Consider the following 14448-nt stretch of genomic DNA (forward strand, 5'->3'; position numbering starts at 1 on the left):
GAAACGCAAATGTAGATGACTTCGACGGGAGATTGACAAAAAAGATATAATTGAGAATTTTTATTTGAAAAAGAAAGAGGGCCACCGGCGTAGCTCAGGAGGTAGCGCGTTTGCCTGCTGATCTGCAGTTGTGCTCGGGAGTGAATTCGATTCCCGTTTGCGCTGACTACCTGGTTGGGTTTTTTCCGAGGTTTTCCCAAACGGAAGGCGAATGTCAGGTAATCTATGGCGAATCCTTTGTTTCATTTCGCCAAATACCATCTCGCCATCATCAATTCAATCGACACTGAAGAAGCTAGTAGTTATTACAGTGTCGTTAAATAACAAGTAAAAAAATAGTACCAAGCTGCAACAAACGTCTACCCTTTTACAAGAGAAAATTGATTTGAAATGAAAGACAACATTAAGACGAATACTGAAGAAAAAGGATTTCAGGTGGAAGAAGTGTGCAGCAAAAAAAAAATTGAGGAAAACACTGTAAATTAGACTACATGAAGATATCTACAGCAAATAAGAAAGCTTAGGAAAGTGGAAAAACCGATTTTGTATCTGGACGAAATGCGGATAGATAGGCCTACCAATTTAACGTTTCCCAAGTTCTGGCACGATAAAAATGTTACGGGAGTTTTGACTACTGTAAATGTGTCCAGAACACTCATTGTTGTTTATCAGGATGGGGGTGGTGGGGCTAATGGCTTTGTTGAGAGATTCGAATTAATATACACGGCTGGAACATAAACAGACGATTATCATGGACAGATCATACTCCAGAAATTAAAAAAAAATGTGATAATGATAGTCATAGCGACAACACCGAAGATGCGGAATCCTTTATGTCTGACTCCGTTCCCGTGAAGCCAAGTAAGTGGACGAAGTTTTCAGGTCAGAGTGTAGCGTAAAGTTCCCCCGTCCCGCCTATCTACTCCCCGCGCCAACTCGTAGCGCGAAGACAGTACGTCTCTTACTCTATCTGGCCATTTCGCACGTTCCATCCTTCTCCATATCCACATTTCAAAAGTTTCTAGTCACTTTTCTTCACTTCGTGGTAATGTCCAAGTTTCTGCCTCATACAATGCTAAACTCCACACAAAGCACTTCACTAGTCTCTGCAATCATATTATTACTATTACTATTATTATTATTATTATTATTATTATTATCATTATTATTATTATTATTTCCCGACTGCGGGTCCCGTGCGGAACGCATGATTATGAGATAATCTACCCTGAACTCTTGGAAACATAGATTTTTTCTAAAAACTTTCTTTTTTACCCTCTCACCAATTTTGATCCAATTTTTCAATAATATGTAATCGCATTTTGTTTTTAATAAACGAGAATGGATTTAATGCGAAAAAAATGTGTAAATTTGAATCAGCAGCCAATTTTGCCAATTCATCTTCACTCTCGCTCCCAGTATTTCCGACGTGCCCTCTAATCCATAACAGGCAAATCATGATTTGGATTTTCATTAATTAGATGTCTAATTTCAAAGGCTCATGCACTCATAATGACGACGAAGGTGAATATTATAATACTAATGCTTGTTTAAAGAAATATTGTGTATCTTCGTTGCCTACTAACCTTACATGGAGACACGGATGAAAAGCTGCCGGATTGTCCTGGTTTGAAAACTTTGGTAGCGTTCCCTGATGTAGAGCCAGCCGTATGACGAGCAGGAGGCTCAACTACGAAAAGAAAGAGAAGCAAATTAATAATTATGTGACAACCACTTATTACACAATTAAACTGACATAAAATCCGCTGCAGGTCCAAATATTAAGCAGCAGCAAGTTGAAATTACATTAATTATGATACATTATCTCAGATGAAGTAGAGAAATGGGGTTTTTGTGTTGACTAATGACATTAGTAGAAGAATAGCTTATTTGTAATGAGACCAGTGCGTGCAGTGCGTGCCAGTCAGACTTAAAGAACGCAGAACTTTACACTCTTTGTATTTACTCTTTCGAATTCTGCACAACTCAACACCAAATTACCTTTCGTCTCGTTTCTCCTATCTATACTCTAACCACGACATAAATACCAGATCACTTATCTGTGGCACGCTAAGTATACCTCTTCATAGAACATCTTGTTATTCATCATCTTTTACAGTATCCACCTCGCGTCAATGGAATTACTTGCCACAAAGTATTAGGGGCTGCAAGACAATAAAAATACCTTTAAAAACAGCTTAAAAGATAACCTTATTAGCATTTCACTCCAATCATACTGATTTAAACTATCACTGACTACACTCTTACTTCTTTCTTTAGACATCATCCTGATAGTGCTGTATTTTCAAAATTGTCTCATAATAATCTCTTTCTATTATCTAATATTATTTGAAATATATTAATATTCTATGTATTTTAGCTTAATTCTGCTACACAGTTTATTTAGTGTTTAATTAATAGTTCATAGTATTTTATTGTTTAATTCGTAAATAACTCTTGTATACATGTAACTTTCACCTAAATCAAATTGTTGAATACTTTGTAAGTTCATGCATATGTATATACACTTTTTGCTGGTTGAGTGGAAGAGAAGGCCTTACGGCCTTAACTCTGCCAGCTAAAATAAATTATTATTATTATTATTATTATTATTATTATTACATTAATATATGCTTTATAGTCCTCTTTTTCAACATATAATTATTTTATATAAAATGTATTACTAATAGTACATAAATCCAACGTCTGTTTTGGTTCTAAATCTTTGGTTTTACAACACAGACAAATAAGTAACAAATCTCTGAGTTAGTTGGCGGGTTTCACATGAACTACTAAAATTAAAAATTAAACCATTAAAGCTCAATATCTTCCTGTTAAGTCGATATATCCCTTTAAACATTAATCACAATGGGTTGACATATTTTCATGAGTTAAGACCATCAGTTCATCCTTACGCATTCTATCAAAATACGAGCAAAGAAATTTAAAAAAGTATAATAATATGTTTCGAATTAGCAAATCACACAGTGCAGTACATCTACCTGCCCCTTTAATGTCCAGGGAAGCCTTATCATTGTTTATTTTACTTGGGCCTACCCCATCCTAACCCACAGACGAGATAGCCTTACTGATTTCCGCACACATGTCCCGTGCTTTGGGACAGTGGTTGCTTTGTAGTGCAGAGAACAGCTTAACCGAGTTCGAAACTAAACGTTACGTTCTTGTATATGTGCGAACACGTAGCCTATACAAGGTGTTTCAGGAGGAATGTAAAATATTTCAAGACAATGTACTCGTAGTTTGGGTTAACCTATATCGATTTAATCTGATATAGCTATGTCCGAAGTCTGTTAACAAGGAATTAAGGGTGAAATACTGGAAAGTCTTGCTGTTCCGTGTACTATACTTGACATGTTACGCGAGATCTTTTGCACATGGCAGCATCTGAGCACCGTAACGCCTGCGCTACACACTCAACTTGAATACACGTTCACTTGGCATTTAATTCGCGTACTGACAAAGTGAATATGCAGACATGCTTTTTGTTTATGGATTTTGTGATAACAATGCATTGGTTGCTGTTGAGGAATACAAATGACGTTTTCCCGATCGAAGGGTTCCTTCTAGCTGTGTATTGTCCTGTGTTTAAAGAATGTTATCTGAAACTAGTAAGCTACCAAATGTTTCATTGAAGTCGGAAAGAGAATCGGTACCGATACCTGATATAAATTTACAATTATGAAATCTATAAGAAGGACAACCTTAGTAAACTGTCTCGTGTAATTATTTTATTATTATATTGAGTTTTTAATTATGAAATAAACTTATTGGAACAATACAAGATGCAGCATTTTCAATAATGTATCATATCACAATGTTCTAAAACACAGAAATACGTCTATAATGCCTCTCTCCACTTGAAAGTTCGTTTATCAATAACTTCCCAACGATTACATTTTGGCCATAGGTATATTTGCTTAAACTGATGTAGATTAACTTAAATTAAATTACTCTGTATTATTTTACATTTCTCCTGAGACACCCTGTATATCAGAATACCTGCAGGAGTTAATGATATATAACAAATTATAGTTAGATTATATTAAGAAATAATACTGGGTGTTCAGTTCAAAATGTGTCTTGGCTCGCTGCATGCCGTCATGTGGCTAGCTGATGAGCCTAGAGAATTCAATCTTCCTACACTTCCGCAGCTCAGGTGTATAATCTAAGAGGCAGAGAAGTTGGCTAGCAAGTACGGCGTTCATTCTGAAGAGTACGTGCCGATACGTACGGTAACGCCGGTAGTGGCAGGAATGTGAACTGTTTGGAAATACGTACTGTCGAGATATGGGGAGAGGGTTAAGACGATTACTTACGTATTTGTTGACATTAACTTCGACGGTCAACATGGACACGGAGCATTTGATTTGTGTTGTGGAATGTTACCATATGCAACCGATGATAACAAATACCCTGCGTACGACTTGCCGGCGCAAAACACAGTTCGAAAGAGGTTATGGTAGCACACAGACCGTACAGACCGCCATCTGTTGCTACGACGTTCAAGTTATACCGTACACATTCTCAAGTTCAGATTGAAGAACGCCTTAAATAATAGGCAACTTCTCTAACATATAAACTGAAACTCGCTTCAAATCGGTGACCCAACAACAGTGACGTCATGACACACTTTGAAATGAACACCCAGTAGTGTGTGTTTAAATTATAGTAATTTTCTTCGGTCTACAAATAGACTATTATGCGTTAATGAATTAAATTATTCAGAAAAATATTCCAAGAAACTAACAAGTTAAAAATAAACAATTACAAACTGTACATCACAATAGAATGATTATAATATAATATTATGAAATATTACCAAGACAAGATCTCTATGATAATCCAATGCTAGATAGTAGCCTACTGTTTTGATAGCTAATGTTTCCCTACCTGGTCACTGAGAACTCTCTCGATTCATTTGGTTTGGAATTTTCTTTCTTTTTAATCTAACAACTTCTGCAAGCAGAGTGTTTGCAGATATTCATTTTAATAATCATGCGCAGGACAAATTTTTTTCTGGATAGACGAAATAAATTTGAGGAGCAAATATTCAAAAGAGACTTTGTCAAATTTTAGGGTGTGAACAAAAAATGCATTTTATTATCATCCCAGTATTACAATTGTGTACTCATTACTTAATTATGAATATTGATCTGTTCAGAATGTAGTAAAACTAAGTACTCAAATCAAATTCTATTGCCATTTTAGAAATTTAACATAAAAGTTTGAACAGAGTGGCTTTTGACTGAACAAACTGGACATTGTTGGTGTTGTTTGTCAGAATGCTGACATACTAGTATATTTTGATTGGAGATACACGTCAAACGAATATTGCAGTCATTTTATGAAGTAGTTTTGGAACCAAATTGACCTAAGTGAAAGAAGACTTACAAAAAGGAGAAAACAATTTTCATCTCAAGAAAACAATAAACTGTACTAACCAAATATTCCTTCATAGGCCATTTTTAAGCGTAAAACCACAATCGTCTTCTAAAAATTACACATTGGATTTCCCTCTTCATCTGGGACATTAGAAACAGGATCGACGAAGAGTTTTCATACCACTGCAGATCTGTCTCGTGCCAATTCTCAGCAAAGCGTTTGACTAGAATTTCATTTCTCTGGCATTTTCTGTTGTCTTTTAACCTCTATGTTCAATAGGTGCACCATACTGTACTTCCCTATTTTATTAACTTCTCTTCCATTAAAACGCGCAACTTTCTTTCTGGTATCTTGATTAGCATCCCCTACACTCACAGTGCAATCAGAATCCATGGCAATTCAAGACTTCCCCGGAATAAGGATGTAACCGTGCAACTCAATGGACGATATATAGTTTCAGAGGAAGAACATTATTTGTGTAGGCCTGCGTATTCTGAAGTACGGTAATGTAATATGTTACTAGTCAGCGGAGGAGGAGGAAAGGAACTGGCCACCCTACCCAATTATCTCTTGGCTTAGTTGCCTCATGAGTGATGCCTTATTGATATAATTTATGAAGTTCAAACCTGTCTTCGAACAGTTGACTAAACAACTATTTACTTGAATATTGCGAACATACCACCTCATCATAATGCATGAGCCAGCTCTCATAGAACACATGCAATGCATATTGGTACTTTGGTTTCCATGATAACCCGACAGTGATTCGCTGGAAGTGACAGAGTCGTGTTTGATTGTGTTCAGTTTGTGGACATAGTTGATTTAAAAAAAAATCTCAATTTTTACATTGCGTTATAAACGAGAAATACATTTTTTATCGGTATGAGTGTACTGAAATATGCAAAAGATTCTTCTAATGAGAAAACAAAGTTATATTCAATTGTTATATTTTGTGGACAAAGACTTTTTAAAGTTTGGTCCTCATATAATTCTTAAAGTGTAAATCCATGACGGAGGTATAATGATCTGGAAAACATAATCTTGATGCAATATGCCTCACCTTCTCACATCTACACCTTTGAAAAACAGTTAATTACATGGAACTTTGGTTACCGTATCATCTGCAGGCACTTCCCAAGAATACAGGCTCCACGACGATCATTATCTTAATCCTTAACCAACTCGCATATTAATCTGTTTTCTTCTTTGGACAGTGGTTGAATTTTAAACATAAATGAGGGGAACGCAACCTACAAAGCTCGATTTAAGGCAGATTCTATTAGTTTAATACATTTGTATATATAATTCCTGAATAAGTCCACATCTATCTACCTATTTTAACCAGCCGACTTTAGGTTATGGGGTTACATAAAAAAAAGAACGAGGGTTTTGGCACACCCATTAATGCCGCAGCAACTGAAAGAAGATACTATCTTGTATGGAATGGGAAATATTTCAAGACACTGTCTGCAAAATTTTATTCACGGTTTCAGAGATAATGGTATTTTTTCTTTGTAAAAGAGAACAGCGGATATATTGCCAATATCTTGCAAAAGCCAAACCCCATTATTTTTCCAACACAACTATGTTTTCGGTTTTCTCTATCTCAAATGCAGGGTGTTCTGTAAGTAGATCTAAACGCTTTATAGGTTTAATGATAGAGGTAAAAATAAAACTAAGAATAGTGTAACCTTATCTTGAAAATTTTATTTTCTCAGTTATGATGCAATAAACAATGTAATACCTTGCTAGGCTGATCAACACGAGGGCAGTACAAGCCTTTTAAGATGTGTCATCTTTTTTATATTTATTGATACAATTAATCTGCTATCTGAGAAATAATGTCAGATAAAACTAAAATTAAAAATTATTATATATATATATATATATATATATATATATATACATATACATTTATATAAGGTTACACGTAACTAATACAATTTATTTTGTATGTATGTATGTATGTATGTATGTATGTATGTATGTACAGGGACATCATTTTATTTTTACTTCAATTTTTATTGTACCTGAGTTTTTGAATGTACTTCACTCCCACCCCTTCTACTAAGGAAGTTCCAACTCCACACAGAACCAAGACCGCAGATAGTAAGCAGTACTGAGTTACTGAGTATAGTACGTTCCACAAATATGTTCGCGTTTTCCAGTGACGAAACAGCTTTCAATATTGAATCATATTTTCGCACAGGTACTGTCCGTTTGCCTACGTCGCATCCCGATTTCCCCCACCTGCTTCTGCTCGCCCCTCTGTAATAGCTGGGCTGTCTTAGCTCTTTTCTGAAAACATTAATTTCTCTTAGGAATTGGAAGTTTACGTAATATTATACAGCTGTTTAATTTAACTTAAATAAAAGGGCCTCGTTAAGTAATTAACTGTCACGTGATTTCCTCCCTTTCTACAATCCTGCGGCATAACCACTTGGACGGACAGTAGATAGCATGTCTGAGTAATTTTATATTTTCGGGTCGGGCAGAAGTGAAGATTGAATTTACAGTACGTAGAGTAGGTACAGAATTATTTCAACATGAGTTACTAGTACGAAGGACGAAACTGGCAATTGGAATTAGATGCAATAGTCTATAGTGCGACAATATGCACAAAAGAACTGAAGCCTGTATCGAAATGAACGGCCACCATTTTCAAAATTGTGTTTAAATATTCATATTATGATTATTTTTCAATTTAACTTCATTCTCTATATTGTACGCTAATGTTCTGTAGACAGTATAATGTACACTGCATAATGAATACGTCCACATGGACAGCTCAGTTCGTGAGTAAAAACACTCATTGTTAATACTGTACTATATTTTGATTAAACAAAACAAACTCAAAAGCGCAATATTTCCTACTTTACGTAAATGGATGAACTACTTTTCTTCCTTCCTATACCTAGTAGAGTGATTTGTGTTTTACCCCAGTATCATCGAACTCCAGTCTTGGAGGGGGGAGCAAGCGGTGTTTCCGGTTCTCTAAAGGTATAGACAGGTTAATATTAAAAATGTTAGTAAAAATAAAATGATGTCCCTGTATGTATGTATGTATGTATGTATGTATGAATTTATTGATACTGCAAATGGGTAAATACCTGGTGGCGGTGGTAACTAATTAAACTCAAAAATAACAATTAATAATTCAATTTAACTCAAAGTTTAATTAAATAAACTATTTTATTAAAACTTTTCCTATTGCTTACACAGACTTCTGACAATTATTCTTATACTCGTATTTTGTGGCTCATTTAATAAAGAAAACTCTATAAGCAATATAGATTACTTCTTAAATGAATGAAAATTTTACTTATTTCTATATTGTTGACAGAAAATGAATATATTACAATTTTTTCAGTAGAAAGAAATACATATATTTTCACGTACTCTTGTATCACTAAGACATTTCGTTGACTGCTATGTTAAATTCAGGATTATGGGAACGTGTAAAATCTAAATACCAGCTTAGAGTGAACCTCCGTAGCATCAGAAAATGACGCCCCTTAATGATGTGGTTTGTTCCGGTCACAACACATACGAACGCTATCTACCAACTGCCACAAGGCCTTACTTTCACGCAAATAATAATTATTTAATCAACTGAAAATTATTGTTTATTAAAACAAATTATTATTTAATTGAAATTAATTTAGTAGATCTTTCTAGCCAAAAAATTTATATGAACCAAAGCCTTGCTAACCCATGAAACTATGAAACAAGTAACAAAGTTGAAAGTGCATTTTAATATATACACTTTAATCTACTGTACTTCGAGCTAATATACAATCTTGCGTTGTTATGTCATTCGAATTAATAAATATAACTTCTGTGGCATTACAAATAGTATATTATGATACAAGGCTGGGAAGAGCTTTTCACACAATCGAGAAAAGGTTTAAAAAACATGCAGAGCGAATTTTTTTCAACTTCCAAATGTGTATTGTACAACATTTTTGCACGACATATATTTAAAATTGCAAATACAACATATTACTTTGCATTGAAAATTTAGAGCACTGTAATGGGTCTAATTCAGTATAGTTCTATGTTATGAAGAATGGTTTCCGTATCAACAAGTTTCTGTGTGGATATTTTAACTTTCAAGACCAACAACAACAGTTGTAAATACAGCAAAAAAAATATTATCGTGATAAAATTTTTTTTCGACATCTTCACAGAAATAGCTATTCGGAATTATTCTTGAAACAATTAAGAGTTCTTTATCGTAGACCGTCTGTCTGCCCTTTTGATCTACTTATCTCTTCGTACATGGATTTATTCTGAACTATTGGGAGGGTATTTCCATACTCAGTGTAATTTTATTTAACCGGGTCTATTGTATGTGAATGTGACTATCGTAACTAAAAACTAATACTTTTTTCTTGTTTATTACACAGGCAAAAGTTGCATATAACACCGCAAATTCCGTGCAATGGGACACCATTATTCTTGTACTGAGAAAGCAGTGGCTGAGCTTAAATTCCAAAATGCGAGTGAGTCAAATCATAGTGGCTCTTCGATACATTAGCAACAAGTTTTGAAGCTTAGCCTCAAATATTGTTGAACTAGAGGGATGTCAAGGTCTGTGCTTGGTTTGGCTTAGCTTTTGCAGGGTCTTTACAGTTATGCATGTTTTGGCAAATTGTCCACCCATACATGCGAGATTGTCCATGTACGACATGTGCCTGGGTGGTATTCGTGAATCTGATGCTGAAAGACGGGCAATCCTGCCTCAGTCCCTTGATAGAGCCAGGTCACATCCGTCGAGGAGTAGCCTGAGAAGCCCTAGGGGCCCGGAAACCCAAACCCTTTTAATCAGCACCGGAAACCCATAATTACCACCTGCAATAGTTCACCTCATTCTATTTTTACTATTACATATGATAGATTGAATGATGGGGAGATGCAATGTGCTGGTGGAATGAAAGAGGAAAACGAGAGTACCCCGAGATAAACTTTATGCAATGTCTGCAGTGTTCACCATAAATTCCGTCACGACCAGGCAGAGTATAAAACCAGAGTCTCCTGGATGAAAGACCAGAGCGCTCCCACTTGAACCATAGACGCGGCAAGGTCAGTGGCAGAAAAAAGCGGTGTTAACATCCATAGTACTAGGTGACCATTTTGTATGTGGAACGTAAGAACGGCCTTTCACAGTGTGCAATTTTCTTAATCTAGCTAGACAAAATTAATAACTTCTGACCTTTTCAACAGATTTTCATGAAACTTTATGCAGAACTTTAAGGTAGCGTATTTGATCTGAATACGAACTGTGATTACGTTTAAATAAGAAACAAATTCCTTTATATAGGGATACATTTAGACAATGTTTATTAGTAGGCTCCTAATTATTATCAATAAAATTGGCATTGCATGGGGCAAAAACATGGACATTACGACGAATTGAAGAGAAGCGAATAGAAGCATTTGAAATGTGGATATGGAGAAGAATGGAACGTGTGAAGTGGACAGTCAGAATAAGAAATAAAGATGTGTTGGAAAGAGTGGGTGAAGAAAGAATGATGCTGAAACTGATCAGCAGGGAAAGGGATTTGGAGTATTATAAAGAATGGTGAACGTAGTATAGATGTTCGTAGCTCAGTGACTGTCGAGCGAGCTGCGTCACAGAGCATGGACGAGTACAGTCCACTTCATACAAACTTACACGCAACGTGCTGTAAAAGTATTTCAGGATAAACATATGGAATAGTTTAATGACATATAGTGACATACATACATAATCTACATTACTTTTTGAACTATATGTGCTTTTCTTGGCAACGCACAAGACACCAATGAACAACATTACAAATATACATAATTAAATATGAACCTCTGCATATTCGCGTGTCAGTGGACATATTGATGGCTGATAGACAGTTGTCTTCTGTATGGAACTCGCCTCTGAATATGTGTGTTTTTCTGTCAGGAGCGTGTTAAATTAAAACCTTTATTTACAATACCATGAAATATGATAATATGTATACAACGTATACTACAGTATTTACAATATATGAAATATACTACAATAATTACAATATAGCAGTATCATTAAATGTTGAACAAAATGTAGAACCAAACGAAATGGCATTTTCAATTAATGCTATGTTTTGTTCATGAAACAATTATTCCTGCTGTGCCTTGTTATAATAAATTGTAAATATTATTTTCAATTTTCAAAATACAACTTTGCTCTGTTGCAAGAAAGGAAATTTTTTAACATGGAAAAACTCCGCTCTACATCTGCAGAGACAATTGGAGAGTGCTTGAAACAAGATAAGTCAATTAAATTCAAATGCTGAATGACATCATTGGGGCACGTCCTTGTTAGTACATCTGAAATCCGTCTAAGAATACCGTACCCATCATTTTAATCAAAACTCTGTTCATTTTTTCACCAACACTTTCTACTGCACTCAGTTTATTTACAATAGTCCTCATAATATTTATTTGCTCAACTAGTTCTACTCCTGACTTTTCTAATTGAATACTGGCATCCGGTAAATATAAAAATTTGACTTAATATCCATGACTTCTTTCTCGATTGTTCTATCATTTAGCAGTTCCTGGCATATTTGAATCGCAGCGGCATTGTCGGGATCGAAAGACTGGACCACTTTCTTCACAGATTGGAGGTGATGTGCGTAATAATTGCAAGCTTCTAACCATGATCCCTGTCTCTTAAGAACTGGACATGGGGAAGCGACAATTTAGAAAATTGTTTCTTGTATTTTGATACTCGATCTGGAGCTTTTACAGATATAGGCTACTCTTTCAATTTTGTATTGTTAGTTGGTTTCACTTTCGGCATTGTACCTGCACTTCACTACTCTGAACTGCAAACCTGCATGTTGAAGTTCTTATGCGACAACTGTCCCGTTCACCTGTTGTTGACGTGCAGAGAGCTGCGAGTATGTCATGGAGGGGAGGACTTGGTATAAAGGGTTGTAAACAAATGGCTGTGTAGATACCAATACTAGCTTTTACTGCTCCAAATTCCGTTCCCTATTGATCAGGAAGAGGAGAAGGAATTGGTTGGATTACTGGCTGAGAAGAAATTGCCTACTGAAGGATGCACTGGAAGGAATGGTGAACGGAAGGAGAGTTCGGTTCAGAAGAAGATATCAGGTGGTAGACGACATTAAGATATATGGATCATTTGAGGAGACAAAGAGGAAGGCAGAAAATAGGAAAGATTAGAGAAAGTTGGGTTTGTAGTGAAAGATCTGTTCTTGGGCAGAACACTGAATGAATGAATGAATGAATGAATGAATTAATTAATTATTTAATTAATTAATTAATAGAATTGAATTTAGCAAAAATTTGATATAAAACTGTTTCCTTATCTTTAAAAATGTTCTTTAAATAAATAATGTTGAATTCATTATAAATGCTGTGAATTGTTCAAATGCATCCACATTTGTGTCAAACGTTTGCAGAATCATACAGAGTCGCTGGATAAGTTATTCATTTAGTTTTATTATGTTAGGGCTTTAGCTGGCATTTAAAAAATCTGCTTCTCATTTTACGTCAATAGTGGTCCCTCATCCAGCTTTCATTCTATCAACCAGAAGACCCATTTCACGTTGGAATTCTTCTCTAATTATTTCCTTCCTTGATTCTCACATCGATTTGTCAGTTTCATCTCTGATCAAACAACCTGTCACTTCTTAATCTCTAGTTCATAGATGACATGCAGAAGACATTCGAAACAACGAATCCAGGCTTGAAGTGTGGAGAGACCGAAATCGTAAGTTGTGGGTCCGTAACGTTTGTGGCTTTCGTCGCTGTGTCCTTATTCAAAACTTTTGGAAGTGCACAGCAAGAATAGTATTTCTGAGCCGAATTATTCTCCTTTAGGATATTACAAACTGTGCCATCAACCATGATCATACGTAACTGTTGACACACTTCTACATGTTTGTCCCCAATAAGCACCTTGCTAGACTGAAAAACATTAATTTCCTTGTTGAATCTTTCGTACACTACTTTTAACACTTGAATATAAATAGGAAATGATTAAATGGCGATCTTACTCGTGTTAATTATGTAAGCATGTGCGGCTTACAGCTGTTTCGGTGCTATTCGACACTATCCTCAGAGCCTACTAGATCTCGGCGCTATCTTAACTTCGCTGCCTGCTGTGTGGGTGCGTTCGTTTGATGAAGCGTTGTGTCAAATAGTGTGTGTGTTCTGAAATTGAAAACCAAAAACTCAACACACTAGAACAGTATGAAATATACAGACACACTAAAACACACCACAGTCAAATTCTCAACACACAGATCAATTTCAGAACAACACACTATTTGACACAACTCTTTATCACAAGAACGCACCCACACAACAGGCAGCGAAGTAGAAATAGCACCGAGATCTAGTGGGCTCTGAGGATGATGTCGAATAGCACCGAAACAGCTGTAAGCCGCACATGCTTACATAATTAACACGAGTAAGATCGCCATTTAATCAATTATTATTTTCCTGTTGAATTTTATCTGACTTTCTCTGATTAATTGTGGCGCTTCTTTCAGGGAAAGGATTGCCACTTTAACCAGAAAGATAGAATGTTCGATGAAAAATCACCGATAGCCGTCTCAATTTTATTTTCAATGTATGTATGTATTTTAGTTCTAATTGAGTTATAATATTAGGCCTAGCTAAAAGTTTGTTATTCCGTGATTCTGCACTACAGTATTAATCTTCATAAAGTTGCCTGACTGGTATAACCCGCCACGCCCCTGAAAATAATTAATATAGGTTAGGTTCGCAGATATACGCAACAAAGAAAACAATATCTCACACAGGTAATGATTTCGAAATGTAAATTTAATATATAATTGTTTTGACAGCACGCAGAAGCTAGCATTTTATAACTCAATTCAATATCAAAGTTTTTGAAAAAAAAAAAAATATATATATATATATTATATGTTTGTGTGTGTAAATATCCTTTATAAGAAATAAAAGCCGTATTGGGGATTCTAAGTTAGTAATTTAGCTAAATTAAACATTATAATTAAAAACATACCT

At 35.4% G+C, this 14448-nt stretch overlaps 1 protein-coding gene across 1 annotated transcript in view; it reads right to left on the reverse strand.

Annotated features, from left to right (window-relative positions):
- Positions 1 to 14448, reverse strand: part of LOC138710217 (protein O-mannosyl-transferase TMTC1-like) — a 1461941-nt gene that overhangs the window by 631784 nt on the left and 815709 nt on the right. Inside the window, exon 6 of the mRNA XM_069840877.1 lies at positions 1587 to 1690. Coding sequence (XP_069696978.1) covers positions 1587 to 1690 — 104 coding nt within the window. The remainder of the gene's footprint in view (positions 1 to 1586; positions 1691 to 14448) is intronic.

The sequence above is a fragment of the Periplaneta americana genome, chromosome 12 (assembly GCF_040183065.1).
Source record: "Periplaneta americana isolate PAMFEO1 chromosome 12, P.americana_PAMFEO1_priV1, whole genome shotgun sequence".
Lineage (NCBI taxonomy): Eukaryota > Metazoa > Arthropoda > Insecta > Blattodea > Blattidae > Periplaneta > Periplaneta americana.